The 19519-nt window shown below is 38.9% G+C and overlaps 1 protein-coding gene across 8 annotated transcripts in view; it reads right to left on the bottom strand.

Annotated features, from left to right (window-relative positions):
* Nucleotides 1–18245, bottom strand: part of GLRA2 (glycine receptor alpha 2) — a 262265-nt gene extending 244020 nt beyond the window's left edge. For 2 of the 8 annotated variants that reach the window (XM_077480214.1, XM_077480219.1), the window contains exons 1-2: nucleotides 17437–18245; nucleotides 14381–14502 (exon numbers count right to left, since the gene is read on the bottom strand). In XM_077480214.1, coding sequence (XP_077336340.1) covers nucleotides 14381–14502; nucleotides 17437–17504 — 190 coding nt within the window. In that variant the 5' untranslated portion in view covers nucleotides 17505–18245. Of the gene's footprint in view, nucleotides 1–14380; nucleotides 14503–17436 lie in introns of those variants that run through there. The other 6 variants (XM_077480216.1, XM_077480220.1, XM_077480218.1 and 3 more) reach the window with 4 other exon arrangements.
* Between the last annotated feature and the right edge of the window lie 1274 nt (nucleotides 18246–19519).

The following is a 19519-nucleotide window of genomic DNA, read 5'->3' as shown; positions in this document are numbered from 1 at the left end:
CTAAAATAGAAACCAAACAACTCGCACTTTTCTTTTCTTTTCTTTCTTCTAATTAATTGTACAACTGTGCCTGTATTAACTAATCTTGATGTAAACAGAAATAAACTATAATCTGAATAATTAATGTTTATGCATTTGCCAGCATGGAAATACCTGTTAGGTTATATACCATAAATTGTCTGGAAAACGGCATAGTTTCTTAAAGCTAAACTGCAAGCAGACATAAATACAACACCAATAATAGCAGTTGTATATCACTGTCCAATCACAGGCAGGGGCATGAAGGCGACCAGGCTGTTTTGTATAACTTCAGTAAAGACAAATTAGGTCATCAGCCTGGCTGGTCAATATGCTAAACAGCAAACGGGGAGGACTCACCCTAATAGAGAGGAATCTCTTAGGACTTACAGTATGAAGCATTTGTCATTCCCCCTCCAGAAGGGTGGGTCTACATACCAGAAAAAGGAGAAACTGAATTTATTGATGGGAGAATTTCCCAGAGGAGCAGGTATAAAGTGGCTCCAGACTTTTATGCACTATCAAGACGGAATCCGTTTATTGGACACAACATTGGGGAAAAAAAAACATAATAAAATGTATCAAACCTCCACCTGTCACCAAATAACAACATTGTTATTGATTAAAAAGAAGAAGCATACACTGGGCCCATGAACCCCCAAGTGAAAAATGTCCGTCCGCAACACAGATTGGGGTATTAATCATGTATCCTGCTCGTTGAGCAATATAGGGAATATTATAAAGATTTGTAACATGATTGCATCCCTTCTGAATGATGACAGAGTTACCCACACAGTTACATTTCTAGGTCGGCATGGAACAATCATTCAGGGTCAATGAGGACAGTTTTGGTTTTGATAGTAATTCCTTGTTAGTTTGCATGTTGTATTTGCCTTCTGTGGGGATAATTAAAGGAGTTGTTAAGGCAGAAGCTTTTTGATTTAATGTATGCTATGCATTAAGATAAAAAAACCTTTAGTGTGTTGCAGCCTCCCCGGCACCCCCAAATTACCTACCTGAGCCACTTCTCTTTCCAGCAATGTCCATGATCCCCACAGCCATCCAGGACACTCCTCCTGATTGGCTGAGACAGAGCAGTGGCACCATTGGCTCCCACGGTGGTCAATCAATGTCAGCCAGACAATCAGGGGAGAGAGGGGGCAGGGCCAGAGCAGGGCTCCGTGTCTGAATGGATGCACAGAGCTCTGATTTAGCTTGGGTTCCCCCTGTAGCAAGCTGCTGGCTGAGGGGCACTCAAAGGAGGGAGGGGCTAGGAGCAGCGAAAACTGACCCGAGAAGAGGAGAATCAGGACTGCTCTGCAAAATTAACTGCACAGAGGAAGTATAACATGTCTGTTATTTAAAAAAAAAAAAAAACAAGCCTTTACAATCGCTTTAAGGTATGAAACCTTAAAGTGATTGTAGATGAATAATGGGTGTAAGCCAAAGAAAGATATGACTGAACGACAGATCAGTTGCGCTGAGTATGGACTCACTGGGTTCTGCAAATGTAAAATGTTCTAGTTCTCCCAGTTAAGCCAATGCAGGTAGTGATCTTGCTAGGTGAGGGTGAGCTGGCAGACCATCAGCCTGGCTATTCTGCAGCGCTGGGCCAAGGTCATTTGGTGCCCAAGGCGAAGATGGCAAACTGTGCTCCCCCCCTCTGGTACAAAAGTCTTGCTTGCCATGCTGTAAAAATCTATAAAAACTCAATTTAAGGTATAAAATATTGCACTTAACAGCAAAAATATGTAATTGCATTAGGATCAAAACAAGCTGGCTGGCTAATCGCAGCTACCCATCCTTCTGGGATTCGATAAGCGATGTGACGTCAGCATGCCGCTCCATTCGCTGATATCACCGTGCTTCTTGAATCCCAGGAGGGATGGGTAGCTGCGATTAGTCGGCCAACTTGTTTTGATCCTAAAGTGATTACATGTGATAGGAGGTCAGTACAATCTGGTAAGTGAGCACTCTATCTATGGTGGAGGTGACTGTCACATGCTCCCTTAATTGAAGGTGGCGAATGGTGTAGATGTTACCAAAGAACCTTTTTTTTATCACATTGGGACTTTGTTTTTATCAGTGGTGTTTGACTTAATTTTTAATGTGCAGCATGAGGGGGTTCATGTATTGCCATTGGTCACTGATGCATTAGTGACCAGTTAATTAAATACCATTGGTAATTAACCTCCCCTCAGCCACCTCCCTCCAACAACCCCCTCCCCATCTAAAGAGTTAATGTATTAATCTGGTAATCTATTAATCATTATCTGCTTACTTGCGATACACACTTTAGTGCTTAGTTGAAGTTCCTCCTCCTCGGCTCCTCTCTAGGTCGCAGCTCCAGCAACAGCACTCTGGTCCTCCCATCCTGCCTTCCAGCCGGTTTCTCATTGAGTGATGTCACGCCGGGCTGGTCTGGAACTACGAAGTGCCTGTCAGTTGGAGTATCTCCTCTGACAGGGAAAGGAAGTGAAGGGCTGGTATGTTGGCTTGTGCCGAGTGCAGGAGCACACTCGGCACATCGTTGCAGCTGCAGGCTGAGCAGCTGGTTTGTACAATTACACACAGTTTCCAGACAGATTTTAGAACCCCACTTCACCTGCGCCCCCCTCTCTCCAGTAAATTGTACCGCCCACGGCATCCATCCCTTTCGCCCCACCCTGTACCAGCCCTGCTGTTCTGTCTTGCAGGACTGTGTAAATCCCAATAATTCCAAATGGATGGCCATTGGTCATAAATTAAATACAAATTCATTGGCCAGCAAAACAACTCCTGCACACTAGTATAATTCAACAATAAACTTAGCTGTCTGTCCGGAGCATCTTCTCTGGACGCCTGCTCACATTCTTTGAAACTTTTTTGGCTGCCCAGCCATGTCATTCATTTACAGTCCTGTCTGTTTACAGTCTGTGAATTGGAAACTAAAAGGTACGGAAGCCTTTGCGGTTGTCGGCTTGTAATTCTCAATGAACTACCGCAGCGCTGTTGAGCACTGTGGTAGTTCATTTGTTTTTCCCTGTCAGACAGTGAGTATCTGCTTGCCTGTACAAGGTCTGAGCAAACAGGAATCTGCATGGTACCAGCGATCTTCTGATCATTGGCGCAATGCTTTACAGGCTCCCAAAACAAAAAATAGTAAATGCGAATTCTTTCACCTGCAAAAAAATGTGCATTTATTATTTTTTGTTAAAAAAGGCAACCTAAAGCCCCATACACACTATCAGATTTTCTGCAGATTTTTTCCTTCAGATTTACCAAAACCATATAATATGAGGTCAAACCTTAGGAGTTTCAATGTGTATGCAATCAGGCAGACCCTTCTACTACATGGTTTTGGTAAATCTGAAGACAAAAATCAGCATAAAAATCTAATAGTGTGTATGGGGCTTAATCCTTTAAAGCAGATCTACATTCTAATAGAATATATGACATGGATGGCCTACAACACATTCAAAAAGATAATACATTAAAAAGAAGCACTACATTTTTAAGATAATACTAATAATAAATCACCATTTATTTCTGGTCACAGGTAGCCTAGGCAGCCCTCTGAATTTGCAGATGCATCTTGGGAGATTAATGGCACTTTGCATCTCCTTTTTTTTCTCATGCTGCTTTGCTGAAATGGATGTATTAATCTAACATGAAGACATTATAATGTTTTCAGAAATTTTGAGTTAAGCAGCAAAAAGGCACTATATGACTTATGAATCTCTTTAAAATTGTTTATGTCTAAATATAAATATACACTATATTGTCGCACATGACCTTTAATGGCATCCCAGTCTTAGTCTGTAGGGTTCAATATTGAGTTGGCCCACCAATTTGCAGCTATAACAGCTTCAACTCTTCTCTGAAGGCTGTCCAAGACATTTTGGATAATTTCATGCTCCCAATTTTGTGAGAACAGTTTGGGGATGACCCCTTTCTGTTCCAACATGACTGCACACCAGTGCAGAAAGCAAGGTCCATTAAGACATGGATGAGTGAGTCTACTTCTGGAACCGTGGTCAGGACTCTGTGCAGACCACCCCAAATGCACTCATCCATGTCTTTTAATATTGAACCCTACAGGCTAAGATTGGGATGCCATTAAAGTTCATGTGCATATAAAGGCAGGTGTCCCAATACTTTTGACAATATAGCGTATGTATGCATTGGATATAAAAGGTCTAAACTGTAAAAATGCCTGGTTTTTGAGATGTAAAAAAAAATTAGACTAAGATAAATCCCTTCAGATTTTTTTTTCCCTGTAGCCTCCCTGGCGGTATGATTCATTCCGGTTTTAGGTCCTGAAAGCGGTACAATTATTTTGCATGGGAATTTGGCGTTTTATTTTGTAGTCCTGTAATTCTTAGGAATAACTCTCTTAAATCTGTTCAAACCAGAGTCTAGCATACATCCCAGGTATGATAAAGTTTATAATATAATAAAGAATACTAAAAATTATTCAATAATGTAATCAAATCCAAAAACACTGAAAAAGGGACACTTTTTGGTTTCTATGGGCAATCTCCAAATTCCAGGCAGAAAAAACAGTATTTATAATACAAAAGTGCATGCAGGGCATTGCACAGACCACTAGGGACAAAGGGGGTGTGTATTTTTTAATACAGCACTGTAATCTGTAGGATTACAGTGCTGTGTGTGTTTTGTGTATTTTTACTTTTTAGAATTTGCCGCCATTCTCCTCTCCCGTGCGGCGTAACGTCGCAGGGAACGGAGCTCGGCGGCATTCGGCACTGTGAATCGAGCGGAGGACAACTCGATCACACAGCGCGGGGGACATCGCTGGATCCAGGGGACAAGGTAAGTAAGTCTCCCTGTGTCCTCCCCTGCATCCAGCGAAGCGATCCCGAGTCTGGCTCGGGGTTACCGCTTCTATCAGTAAATTCCTAACCCGAGCTAGACTCGGGATTACCGCTAGGGGGGTTAATGTGACCAAAAATCTTTACAATTCAATTAGTAAAACAAAGTTATGTTAGGGAAAAAAATACAAGCTTACAAAGCATCAAACACTGAGCATCTTATTGTTGGAAAGTATCACTCAAGAGATGGTTATGAAAACACAGTGAACATGGTGATCAATTTTGGTGCAAAACCAACACTGAGCATCACCAAAAAACCTCCATTCCCACAGTGATGCATTGTGGTGGCAGCATTGTGCTTTGGGGCTTTATTGCATTAGCTGGAACCAGAGCTGTAGTCAAGATGAAGGTAGTTTCGAACAGTTTCAAATATCAGTAAATTTTGATACATAACCTTCAGGTCTCAACATGACAATGACCCAAAGCATTCCTCAAAATCATCAAAAAAATGGCTTCACCAGAAGAAGAGCAACGTTTTAGCAGGACCCAAGCAGAGCCCAGACCTGAATCCAACTGAAAATTTGTGGAAAGACCTGAAGAGGGCACAGGAGATGCCCTCGCAATATTACACATTTGGGGCCTTTTTTCAAGGAGGGTGGGCAAAGATTCCCAAGGCCAGTTGTGCCATGCTGATAGAATCCTACCCCAAAAGAATGAATGCTAAATGCTGACATAGAATCAAAATGTCTGTCAAGAAAGTTTTATTTTTATGTTTTCCCTTTTAAAGATCTGAGTTTGTTTTTTAATTAAATTGCACAAATTATAACTCACATTAAAGGTGGTCTGATTTTTTTACATTTCAGAAACCTGCCATTTTTGAAGGGGTGTGTAGACTATTCAGATCCACTGTATATATATATATATATACAGTATCTCACAAAAGTGAGTACACCCCCACATTTTTGTAACTATTTTATTATATTTTTTCATGTGACAACACTGAAGAAATGACACTTTGCTAATTGTAAATTAATGAGTGTACAGCTTGTATAACAGTGTAAATTTTCTGTCCCCTCAAAATACCTCAACACACAGCCATTAATATCTAAACCGCTGGCAACAAAAGTGAGTACACCCCTAAGTGAAAATGTCCAAATTGGGCCCAAAGTATCAATATTTTTTGTGGCCACCATTATTTTCCAGCACTGCCTTAACCCTCTTGGGCATGGAGTCCACCAGAGCTTCACAGGTTGCCACTGGATTTCTCTTCCACTCCTCCATGATGACATCACAGAGCTGGTGGATGTTAGAGACCTTGCACTCCTCCACCTTCCGTTTGAGGATGCCCCACAGATGCTCAATATGTTTTAGTTCTGGAAACATGCTTGGCCAGTCCATCACCTTTACCCTCAGCTTCTTTAGCAAGGCAGTGGACGTCTTGGAGGTGTGTTTGTGGTCATTATCATGTTGGAATATTGCCCTGCGGCCCAGTCTCTGAAGGGAGGGGATCATGCTCTGCTTCAGTATGTCACAGTACATGTTGGCATTCATGGTTCCCTCAATGAACTGTAGCTTCCCAGTGCCAGCAGCGCTCATGCAGCCCCAGACCATGACACTCCCACCACCATGCTTGACTGTAGGCAAGACACACTTGCCTTTGTACTCCTTATCTGGTTGCTGCCACACACGCTTGACACCATCTGAACCAAATAAGTTTATTTTAGTCACATCAGACCACAGGATATGGTTCCAGTAATCCATGTCCTTAGCCTGCTTGTCTTAAGCATACTGTTTGCGAGCACTGACAGGCGGACCCCCCACCCCTTCAACCTCTGCAGCAATGCTGGCAGCACCCATACGTCTATTTCCCAAAGACAACCTCTGGATATGATGCTGAGCATGTGCACTCAACTTCTTTGGTCGACCATGGCGAGACCTGTTCTGAGTGGAACCTGTCCTGTTAAACCACTGTATGGTCTTGGCCACCATGCTGCAGCTCAGCTTCAGGGTCTTAGCAATCTTCTTATAGCTTAGGCCATCTTTATGTAGAGCAACAGTTCCTTTTCTCAGATCCTCAGAGAGTTATTTGTGCTATGGTGAACTTCCAGTGACCAGTATGAAAGAGTGGGAGAGATAACACCAAATTTAACACACCTGCCCCCCATTCACACCTGAGACCTTGTAAAACTAACGAGTCACATGACACCGGGGAGGGAAAATGGATAATTGGGCTCACTTTGTACATTTTCACTTAGGGATGTACTCACTTTTGTTGCCAGCGGTTTAGACATTAATGGCTGTGTGTTGAGTTATTTTGAGAAAATTTACACTGTTATACAAGCTGTACATTCACTAATTTACATTGTAGCAAAGTGTAATTTCTTCTGTGTTGTCAAATGAAAAAATATAATAAAATATTTACAAAAATGTGAGGGGTGTGCTCACTTTTGTGAGATACTATATATATATATATATATATATATATATATATATATATACAGTGGGGACAGAAAGTATTCAGACTCCCTTAAATGTTTCACTCTTTGTTATATTGCAGCCATTTGCTAAAATCATTTAAGTTCATTTTTTTCCTCATTAATGTACACACCCCATATTGACAGAAAAACACAGAATTTTTTACTTTTTTGCAGGTTTATTAAAAAAGAAAAAAGAAATATCACATGGTACTAAGTATTCAGACCCTTTGCTCATTATTTAGTAGAAGCACCCTTTTGATCTAATACAGCCATGAGTCTTTTTGGGAAAGATGCAACAAGTTTTTCACACCTGGATTTGGGGATCCTCTGCCATTCCTCCTTGCAGCTCTTCTTCAGTTCTGTCAGGTTGGATGGTAAACGTTGGTGGACAGTCAATTTTAGGTCTCTCCAGAGAGGCTCAATTGGGTTTAAGTCAGGGCTCTGGCTGGGCCATTCAAGAACAGTCACAGAGTTGTTGTGAAGCCATTTCTTTGTTATTTTAGCTGTGTGCTTAGGGTCATTGTCTTTTTCGAAGGTAAACCTTTGACCCAGTATGAGGTCCTGAGCACTCTGGAGAAGGTTTTCATCCAGGATATTCCTGTACTTGGCTGCATTCATTTTTCCCTCAATTGCAACCAGTAGTCCTGTCCCTGCAGCTGAAAAACACTCCCACAGCATGATGCTGCCGTGATAAGCAGTGCCTGGTTTTCTCCACACATACCGCTTAGAATAAAGGCCAAAAAGTTCTATCTTGGTCTCATCAGACCAGAGAATCTTATTTCTCACCATCTTGGAGTCCTTCAGGTGTTTTTTTTAGCAAACTCCATGCAGGCTTTCATGTGTCTTGCACTGAGGAGAGGCTTCCGTCTGGCCACTCTGCCATAAAGCCCCAACTGGTGGAGGGCTGCAGTGATGGTTGACTTTCTACAACTATCTCCCATCTCCCGACTGCATCTCTGGAGCTCAGCCACAGTGATCTTTGGGTTCTTCTTTACCTCTCTCACCAAGGCTCTTCTCCCCCGATTGCTCAGTTTGGCTGGATGATGGCCAGCTCTAGGAAGGGTTCTGGTCATCCCAAACGTCTTCCATTTAAGGATTATGGAGGCCACTGTGCTCTTAGGAACCTTAAGTGCAGCAGAATTTTTTTTGTAACCTTGGCCAGATCTGTGCCTTGCCACAATTCTGTCTCTGAGCTCTTCAGGCAGTTCCTTTGACCTCAAGATTCTCATTTGCTCTGACATGCACTGTGAGCTGTAAGGTCTTATGTAGACAGGTGTGTGGTTTTCCTAATCAAGTCCAATCAGTATAATCAAACACAGCTGGACTCAAATGAAAGTGTAGAACCAACTCAAGGATGATCAGAAGAAATGGTGCTCACCTGAGTTAAATATATGAGTGTTACAGCAAAGGGTCTGAATACTTAGGACCATGTGATATTTCAGTTTTTCTTTTTTAATAAATCTGCAAAAATGTCAACAATTCTCAGTTTTTCTGTCAATATGGGGTGCTGTGTATATATATATTCATGAGGAAAAAAAAAATGAACTTAAATGATTTTAGCAAATGGCTGCAATATAACAAAGAGTGAAAACAAAGTATATATATACAAATATAAAAATAAATATAAAAAATATATGTTATTAACAGATATAAAAGGTATGTATGTCCTTAAAACAACTAAAATGCAATTGTATTTTAGTCGTTACTTTTAGTTTGTAAACTGATGTTTTTTTCTCTATTTTTGTACAATTTATAACGTTACAAAAATTATATTTAACAAAGGAATCCCAGAGCATTTTGGGCAATCTAAACAATTATTTCAGTAGAACGCCTTTCTTTGCAGCTCCTCTTGTCTGATAGAAGCCTCTGGCTCAAGATGTCTTAAAGGGTAGAATTCAGTCTTTTGATGTCTTTAAGTTCTGCAGACAATGCTTAGCTGATAGCTTAACTATCTGAATATGTGAAATACTAGAGCTCCATCTGCTTGCTAGTAAAACAATAACATACCATTAACTGTATTAACGCCAGGCAGATATTAAACACAATTAAATGCTACAACATATTAATGAATAAAGTAGTAAATCCGTTATTTATGTGCAACTAGTGTAAGTATAGGAACTTGATCTGATATCAGTCTCTTGCGTTCCCTTCTACAGCAACACTCAGACTGGGATGGGGAGGGACAGCAATGGGAGCAAATTAGGTGTCCTGGATGCTGAAAACAAACACACTGACAGGATGAGAGAGCAGAGGGATGACCTTTTCAGTCTTCTGCTGCTTATTTACTTTCCAGTGATAGGCTGAGGGCATATTGATATCAGAAATTTTCGAATGATTTGTTACAGAGAATGTTGTGTCACTCTGCGGGCTTTTTTTGTGTGACAGGGCTATGTAAATCCTAGAGCTGGATGGATACAAATGCAAATCCTTTGGCAGGTAAAATAGTTACCTGTATTTTATTAGTTTTTAAAATATTTGCCTGGAGTTTATCCTTAAAATGGAATACCAACCTACACCTACTGTAACTGCATCCACCTGTCACCTATGTTAACTAGCTTGTGTATGAAAGATGTATATACCCAGTCCAGTCCAGTCAGCCAGGAGAGAAGAGAAAACACTCATCACCCACAGGCTTTAATGGCCCATCCATTGTCAATGCTCCCTCCTTTCCCCTGCAGCTGTGCTGGCTGACACAGGGGAGCTTTACTGCATCACTGAACTGGAGAGGCCTGCAAATAGGTATATGCATCTTTGTTACACAGTTTAGTTAGCATAGGTGTTAGGAGGGTGAAGGGGACAGTTTTAAGGCTAGTTAGATGTAAGCTGCAATTCCACTTTAATGATTAATTCTGGCATTGTTAACAAATAAATAAATGTGTACCAATCACTGTACATTCCTCTGTACTGTACACTGTATACTGAAAACATACTATAAATTCCCTTGAAAGAGCATGAACATTCAAACGTGAATCAAACCCTGAGCCAAAAAGATGAGACTAGATGCAGTATTGCTATTGATTTGTGTCATTAATGCTAATCTAGATATTCCCATTCTTTGCACACTAAGAAAGCATCATAGTGCTTAGACTATGACACAGCAGGCAGCAGGAGAAATGCCATAAGGTGAAAGATTGTTTCATGCTCTCCCCAATGGCCATTGTCTAAGGCAGAAATATCACATTTCCTTGCGAAAAGAACATTTGTATATATGTCAATAAAGCACAGCAAAAGATAGCCATTTTTGGGGTTGACCAATAATTCAGAACATGCAACCTGTACAGGAAGTATCAATATCATTGCCAACTGACAGCCTAAACATTTATTCACCCCCCCCCCCCCCCAAATGAAAGCTTACACTATCTGTGATGTCAGATACACTTTAAGAGGAAGTTACCATAACATTTCTAGAAAAAAATCCTTGAAAGTCACGTCTACGCAAAAGCAATATTGGCAGCCTACATCACTCTTTGAATATTAAGCCATTTGAAAAGCATTCTTAGATCTCTTGATCTCTTGTAAATCTTCTACGTGTGATAATCTGGAAACAAATATTCTTATGTCAAGTGCCCAACACAATAGCCAGTCTTCTCTAAAGAGTAACACATTACTTAAAATGTTAAATCTAGATCTGTATCCAAGTAACAGTCTTTCAGAGCAGTCAATACTGCCGTAGCTCTGGTTTCCTCTCTCAGCGGTAGGAGATACATTATTTTACAGAGTGACAGATGTCCTCTCACAAGAATCATGTACTGTACTGTATGTTAACAATCGCAGGTAATTGTTAAGGGACACTCAGGGATTCGTCTTCAAAGAAGAGGTTTTTTTTTTCCTTTGAAACCAGAAATCCATTATTCATGATCAATGTTATTCCAGTTGAAGTAATGGATGGATGGAATGTATTGGAACAATGTCTATCACATGATGAATTGATAGCTGAAAGACATACACGCAAAGACACACATTTAAATGTGGAAATGCAGCATTAAGCAGGTTGGAACAAGGTGATAAAATGGTTTTTAAGGGAATTATCAAAATAAAAAAATTAAAACATTTAAAACCAAAAATTAAAGGGCAAGTAATGCTACACAAACTGATTTTGGTTAAAAAAAAACTGCTAATTATTTTTTGATTATTCATACATTTCTTATTTCTGCACAGACCTTTAGAAATTCTGCATCCCATTATTAATATTATTACTGTGTTTTTCATGAATATATTTGTAAAAGTTCTCAGAGATTGGTAAGCTTGTATATGTTATGCAACCTGTATATCTAGTTAGTTTAGGCAAGAAAAAGGCTTAAAGACTAACACTTTTAACTTAAGTTGCCTCCTGATATTTAGGCCAGTGAAAGTTGTCATCAAGGCCACCGGCAGTATCCATCTATGTTACTTTAAAAGCCAACTCCAGATAATTTTTGAAGCTTTGTATAAAAGTATAAAAGTAAATACCTCTGCCAAGCTTTTATTACTGTCCATGATTTTAACTCATTTATTGTTCCTGGAAGCAGTGGTCACTGAGGCCGGAAGACTTGCACAATAATAATAACTTGACAGAATTGCTAACCCTTCCCTGATCCTACTAACAAAATATTTTTGATGCAATTTGTGCTTCCACTTGAGAGATTTCGCTTCATTTCTTGCCCAAACATCTGCCCAATGAGGACACAGACATAAAAGGTCCAAACGTTATTTTTAAAAGTTGGACTTCCAAGCTTCCAAGCTTACTGAGGATCAAATGCAGGGTTATAGCATACAAAGTATGATTTAGTATCCCTTTGGATTTTTAGGATTTGAAACTCTTACTCATTATTGGCTAAATTAAATCATATAGCAGCAGGGGGCGCACATGCGGGGTGCATGGGCACCACACCTATCCATGAGTCCAGCCCCCTAATCTACATGCGGGGTGCCAGATGCGTGGATTCCAAGGTTTTTTTTTTTAAGCACATGATTAGAGCCTGAGGCGCTAATTGGCTTCAAAAAAGGGTGGGCTCAGGGCGCAGAGCCCACCCACTTGTGTGACAATAGCGAATTCACATTTGCTATTGTCTTCCTGATTCTCCTCCTAGCCAATCAGGAAGCAGTTCCTGTGTCTTAGGCCAATTGGGTCTCAGGACACACTTCTTGTTCGCCCGGGAGGAGAATCAATGGCCTGGCTCTTCATTCCCCCTGACTACAAAGGTAATGCCCTGGTAACGCCGTCCCATCCATCTCCTGGGGGGAGGTTGATCACCGCACTCCTGCCCTTCTCCCGCGGATGGCGGGGGGTTCAATAGACAAATTCAGGTCTGTCTGTGGGGGGGGGGGAGGTTGGTGTTAGTCTGCCACAGCTTCAAATATATTAAGTATTGGGCCGCCACTGGGGAAGCTTGTTTTCTACATTTGTCTACATTTATGATTTTGAACAAAGCTTTCTTATGCTACATGTGTTTAAAAATATATTTATTTGATCAGGTATGGGGGGCAGCTGCACAATTATGCTTGGCTATAAAAGTACAATAACGCAAAGGAGACAGCTGGCCAAAATTTTTGATGGAAAGGCAGTAAAAAAATACTGTACAGAAATCCTCATAAATGTAACATTGATCTGTTTCTGAAACTTTTACATGTATGCATACATTTTAGTAAATCTCTTTTGCATAAATTAATTTGTAATTTATCCCAGGTTGTTAACTCCTTTTTTAGTCTTAAAAAATGTACAGTAACCCTTAACATAATAATATAACATAGCACAAGGCCATAATCAAATGTTCTTACCCAAGAGATCTGAAAGCGTTAGAAGAGTTAGCACTCATATTCCAGACCTTTTAGCACCCAGATATTAGATTACAGCAGTTTAATGTGATTAGCTCGTTATTGGTTGGAACTAGTAGTGTGCAGTTTCAGTTAATACATGGACTGGATGCTTATTGAAGGTGCTACCATTCGTAGCAGCAAAGTAAGTCTTTTTTAACCCTTAGATAGGTGCAGGATTAAAATTAAATGTTTTAAAATAATTCCTTTAATGTTTAAGAAGAGCAGTCAGGTATTAACAGCATTTTATACATTGTCAGTAAATTAAATAAATATTGGAAACAATCATAAACCATAAATAAAAAATGGTCTTAGAGTACTTGGCATGTAATGAGGTATTATTATTATATCTATTCATATATATATATATATATATATATATATATATATATATATATATATATATATATATATATATATATATATATATATATATATTTACAGATGCATACAGATGAAATCAGAAAGCATACCTTGGCTTCTAGGAAATGTCTATAACATTTCAGGATTCCCAAGTAAGAACATTAAAGTGACTTGTGTCAGAGCTTAAAAATAGAACTCAACTGAGTATGAAAGACTAAATTACCTGGTTAATCAATACCACTATGCTTCCAACATTATAAACCCCCTACAGTGACTTCTGCTGTCTCTGTGCCTTGCATCACCTTTATTCCTGATGAAATTTCTTTCTTTCTCACAGTGGCAGCAGAAGTAAAATGCAATCCCTCCTTAGAGGAGGTTAAGAAATAAGATTTACATGGTTAAATTTTATATATGTATATGTATATATATATATATATATATATATATATATAGATAGATAGATAGATAGATAGATAGATAGATAGATAGATAGATAGATAGATAGATAGATAGATAGATAGGTAGATAGATAGCATAAATATTGTATAATACTTCTCCACATAATTTCCAAGAAGAAATACAGTAATCTTCTTTGAATTGTAACCTTGTCACAATTCTGTGTTATTTCAACAAGACTATGAACACATTCATTTAAATCAGGGGTTTAGGATTCAGATGTCCGTAGAAATAAATTGCTTCCTAAGTATACCCGTCGATTACAGTGGAACCATTATGTAATGATTTACGGGCTGACCAAACATTCATGACAAAGTTTCAGAAAATTGAAGACATGGATCTTCATAAATGTTCATTCAGCACTCTAAAATGTCTGCCTTTACTAGGAAAGGTACACGTTAAACTACTGTTAACAACTGTAATATTAACTTTTTAAAACATTAAACTAACTGTGCTTACCTTTAAAATTTGGTCTGATTCTTGCATCATATCCTGACGTTCTTCCCATTAATTTGTCCAAAAAATCAGAGGGAGACATGCTTTGAGAAGGTGACTTTCCATGTTCTTTACAGTAGGTCATCCTGAACAAACCACCAGGGTCCAGTATTAGACAGTCAATAGTCATTTCTATCTTTTATGGTCAGTTTTCAGTGCATATGCATAGCAGTTATAGATAAACAAAGGGAGGCTTATTCAATAAGGTGAAACAAAGAGCAGTGGTGAAGCACACCCTGCAATTACCCATATGAAACAGTTGCAAATTACGTTCTAATCAAACTGAGTAAAGCACACTAATTTGATTGGCTGCCCTTGGTTACTGCAGTTTGTAGTTTACCATTAAGTTTCAAAAAGCTTTAGGGTAGAACTCCAGGCACTTTTTTATTTAAATTTTTGATAGATCGCTGAAGGTTTGGACACTTGATAGTCTCTGAGACAGGACATATCTCCAATGGGACACACACAGGAATGATTACATCTGTTTTTAAAGAATATCCAAAGGGTCCCCATTGAAAAACTTTTCTATTTACTGTTCTAGTGAAAATGCTAAATGTTGGATAGTTTCTCAATTTCAGCTGTCACCAAGGCAATTGGTCATTCTCCAATGTGGGAGCACAAACTGCAATAAAAATCAGACAGGGGTACTAACCCGTCACCACATTATCCAATAGTATGGGCTTCCTATATAGTTTAACAGAGCGGGATGATTGATGTTTCTATTTCCAATGGGCAGATTCTGCATACTTCCTGCCCCAGTGACAGTGTTAATGGGGCAGGAAATGGAAGGTTATCTTGCTCCCAGAGATACAGACACCAATAAACATGTCAGGATCTCTTGCCTTTCCCTACTCTATACAAAGTTCTGGGGATAATTCCCTTGCAGAGTGCAAATGCACTTGAAAAGTGAACTATATTTGCCTTTACAAGATCAACCCCAATGTCTGAAATAAACCCTGTCATAAGAGCAATATGTATGATTTCATTGCTGATCAATATAGATGCTATGTTATGCTAATTGCTTGTCAGTCATGTTTATTTCCTGGCTTTAATATTTTCAGTTACTAACCAGGAACCAAAATATAGATAATTACTTTTTGTTCACTGTATGCTTGCTCTTGGGCTGTAACTGCTTGTTCCAGGTCTGAGACATTTTGCAGACAGACACAGCCAAGCAACTAGAATTTTTACATGGTGTCCTGTAAAGGCACCCCCCATATTTCTCATGGCAAGTAACAATTTTGTGGGGCTGTAAGATGTTTTTTTTTTCTGCTTAAATAAATAACCCTATTTTATAAATAATTTTTATCCTTGGGTACATATGTGTAAGTGTAATAACCCTTAACAATGAATAAAAATTCCTTAAAATCAAGCCAGACCAGTACAAGGTGGACTGTGATTGGCTGCCAAGGAGTACATGATTCAAAAATTGGTTCTTAGGATTAAAAATTATCTTAAATATCTAAATAAAGATGATATTGTGAGAAAAGACTACAGACAGCTTATCACTTCAATTCCAAGGAACAGACTATCCATTGTTTTTGGGTTACGGCAATATTAACTTATTATCTTCAGTCATAATTGGTGGGTCTTCTGTCATGCTAGGCCTAGAACAAATTGCTTTTTTTCCCCTCAAGCAGTCCTGAGCATATATGCAGCTGTGTACTAAATTCAGGCCCATCACTAACATCATTTTAATCATTGCTATGTTAAGATTACAGTACATTTATTGTTTTATATACTATTCACTTTTTTCCAAGTGTGTAGGGACTTGCTTTTTCTATCATCCATACTACAGTTGACCTATATTTTTAAAACACAATTTACTGGAGTTAAAGGTCAAGATAATTGAATTCAGAGTCTGTATGTATTTCGCAAATGTAATGCTATGCCTGAATTTCATCAAGTCATTTGCAATCAAGAGCAATATTGAAAACTTTTGTTAAAAATGTCACCCAGCAATTAGCAAGCCGTACATTTTTGAAATGGCCGTTGTGCTGTTTCCTTGTTATTCCAGCCAAATGACTTGGCTTTTCAAAAGGTCACCTCACCAATCAGTGAAAAAAATATACAGATGAGACATTTTGTGGCAACTTTAAGGGTGTGAATGGCTACATGGAATACATTTGGCTAGGAATTCCTGGGCCTGTCTCTGAGCAGAGGAGCACTCAAGCTCCATGTGGGACTTTACTGTCACATAGCTGTTGATTAATTAAAGCAAGATTGCATTCTTGCATGATTCTACTGTCCTCTGGCATTGGTAGCTGTGTGAACATGTATTAATAAAAATGTTTTGCCTGTTTAGTTTTGCTAGCTTGCAATGATTAGATGATCTGCCCTGATTTTGCATTTGGAGGCATCAAAAAATCAGGACATGTAGTAAGCAGATTTAATATGGTTAGGAAAACAGTGGTAAACGTGACATCTGAAATTTACAATGTGTTGTTTATATTGCTACATGCATATGTACACATACACACATCCGGGTGGCATTTTAGCACAATACTTAAACAGCTAAGTTATGCCTTTACACCATCTGCTAGCTTTTAAAAACCAATATTGATTCCATACAGTTGATCCAGGAGACAGTTTGCTAAATATTAATCTCCACCAACACATATTCCAGTGGATGTGTAACAAACAAGCAACAATATTAACTTCCATTTAGGATTATGTTATCAGAAACATTGTACAGAGGTTAATCATTCACATAAATGATCAAGATTTAGGAGTATTACTCAGCAATCTAAAGAAACATATTTAGTCAGAATAATCACGCATGTTAAATATATTGTAAGAAATGGTCTGAATCTTTTCAGACCTATTTACTAAGTCAGTACAAAGAACAGTAATGTGCAGTAACCTACAGCAGCCAACTGGATTCCATCTCTTGCCAGACTACAGAAGTTAGGACAACGAAAGATGATTTCTGATTGGTTGCTATGGCTTACTCAACTTTGCACATGACTCTTCCCCAGATTTAATAAGGGCCAGGGCAGGTATAAGATGTTTTTGCCTACCTGAAGATACTGTTTTCAAAGATTAATGCAAAGAAGGCTGTCAAAAGGTTGACTAGCCGCGGGTTCATTCCTCCTGATTTATTCTAAGGTTAATAATTCCAGAGACAATCCCAGAAAAATGAAAAACCTTTGGTGGAAGAAGATGGAGAAGAAAAAAAAAAAAGAAAGAAAAGCCTTTGGTGGAAGAAGAAGAAGAAGACAGCTCCTAGTGCCTAGATCCAAAAGAGAATTGTTTTTCCCTGGAAGTGAGGGAGATCAGCATTGTTACAGACTATGGGGAAGAAAGAGAACAAGCTCCAGTCTGGCAGCATTGTCAGGTTAAGCCGAGGCTCATTATTCAGCACCGGTGATAACGACACAACATGCGATGATCGCCTTCCTCCTTTCTCGACTCTCCACAGAAATGTTACCTTATAAACATAGCGTAAAGCGGGATCCCCACATTGGCTAATTCCCCCGTTTGTAAAGGAAGCTGTGTTTCCTGCGTAGGTTGATATTACATCACAGTTCTGATAGGAAGGAACTGATATAAGCAGTAGAATCCATAAGGTGAAGAAGAACTCAGAAGATGAGGAAAGGGATATCCCCGGCCCAACTTCTAGGCATTGCAATGTGAGCTAATCAGTATATAAAGCGGAGCTTATTGTCTGCAGCAGTTCGAATAATTATATGTGTGATGTTTTTCCTGTGTTCAGCTTTGTCTGGGTTCTGTACTAGCAGCAGATATTTCTCCCTGCTCGGCTGCTGCTGCTGACACTGAGGCTGATGTAGAAGAAGAGGAGGAGGAGGCATGTAGGGGAATGAACAGAAGCTTTTAGTACTGCATCTATGGACTGTGCTGATGGGGGTGGGAGGAGGCAGCTGACAGCATTCCTCCCTGCATACATAGCAGGTCCTCTCCTCTCGCTGTTTCCTTGGGATACACTGTATGGCATTTCTATGTGTTTGTGCCTTCACCACCTCATGCTGCATCCATCACATATTTTATGATGAACAAAAAAGCCATTCTTGTTAAGAGTTTACAGTAATCTCTCTCTCTCTCTCTCTATATCTATCTATCTGTCTACCTACCTATATATCTATCTATATTTCTATATCTATATATATATTTTTTTTTTTTCTGGTTATTTTATTTTTTACATCATTTCATTTTGAATAGATCTTCTACAAAATGCAGGCAGATGCACAAACTGATTACAGACTGTAGTCATCCAGTCTCACAAAGGGATAAAGTTAACACAGAGTTATCAGCAATCCCAGAATCCTAATATATATATATATATGGTCAGTCACAGGTTTTGATATGTCCAATTCTTGTCCTTGCACATTTTGCTTTACCAGAAAAATGTATTTTCTTTATGTAACAGGGTTGTTATAATTCCTAAAAAACATCCAACATGCACAATACTAATTTTATACATACATTGATTAATATCTCTTGAAGTGGTATGCACTATTGAAACACTATTCTGTGTGCCAAAATGAGAAATATTAAAATCAGGAAAATGGCCCTGGAAAATAGTTTAGAATGATGGCAACTAAGATAATGTTGTCTGGATAGATTCAGCAGTTTCTGGAATACCTGCAGACATTCAATGAGTATGTCTTAGGATGGGATCGTAGCCCTATTATGTGACTGTGAAAATAACTGGCACTCACACTGATATGATGGAGAATGTATAGGGAGGCACTAGACAAGTTTTGTTCCTGAACATTTTACAATCCCCTAAAAATATATTTTCTTTGAGAAACAGGCTCTACATGCTTAAAAAAAAAAAAACACACATTTATCAACCTCTCGGTATGCAGTGCTTTGTTGACATTTGAGTCAATGAGTATAACATGTGAGAAAGATCCCATATTCAGCACATCCTGGCAAAAAAGCTAGCATCGGATCATAGTCCTGTTACATGACTGTGAAAATAACTGTCAATGCACCCATACTTGGCTGTTTAATGGCTTTTGCATTAAGCATTCAAATAATTCTCTTGTGTCACTTGTGCCAGCAAAAAAGCATTTTGTTTGATTTAAATTAAATTTTTGTTAAATGTTGAACTTTTTGAACATACGTATAATAAACCAG

Source organism: Lithobates pipiens, unplaced genomic scaffold, assembly GCF_037356315.1.
Source record: "Lithobates pipiens isolate NorthernLeopardFrog02 unplaced genomic scaffold, aLitPip1_a1.2 Scaffold_16, whole genome shotgun sequence".
NCBI lineage: Eukaryota > Metazoa > Chordata > Amphibia > Anura > Ranidae > Lithobates > Lithobates pipiens.
Note: the sequence above shows the minus strand (reverse complement) of the source record. Positions and strands in the feature narration are given on the sequence as shown.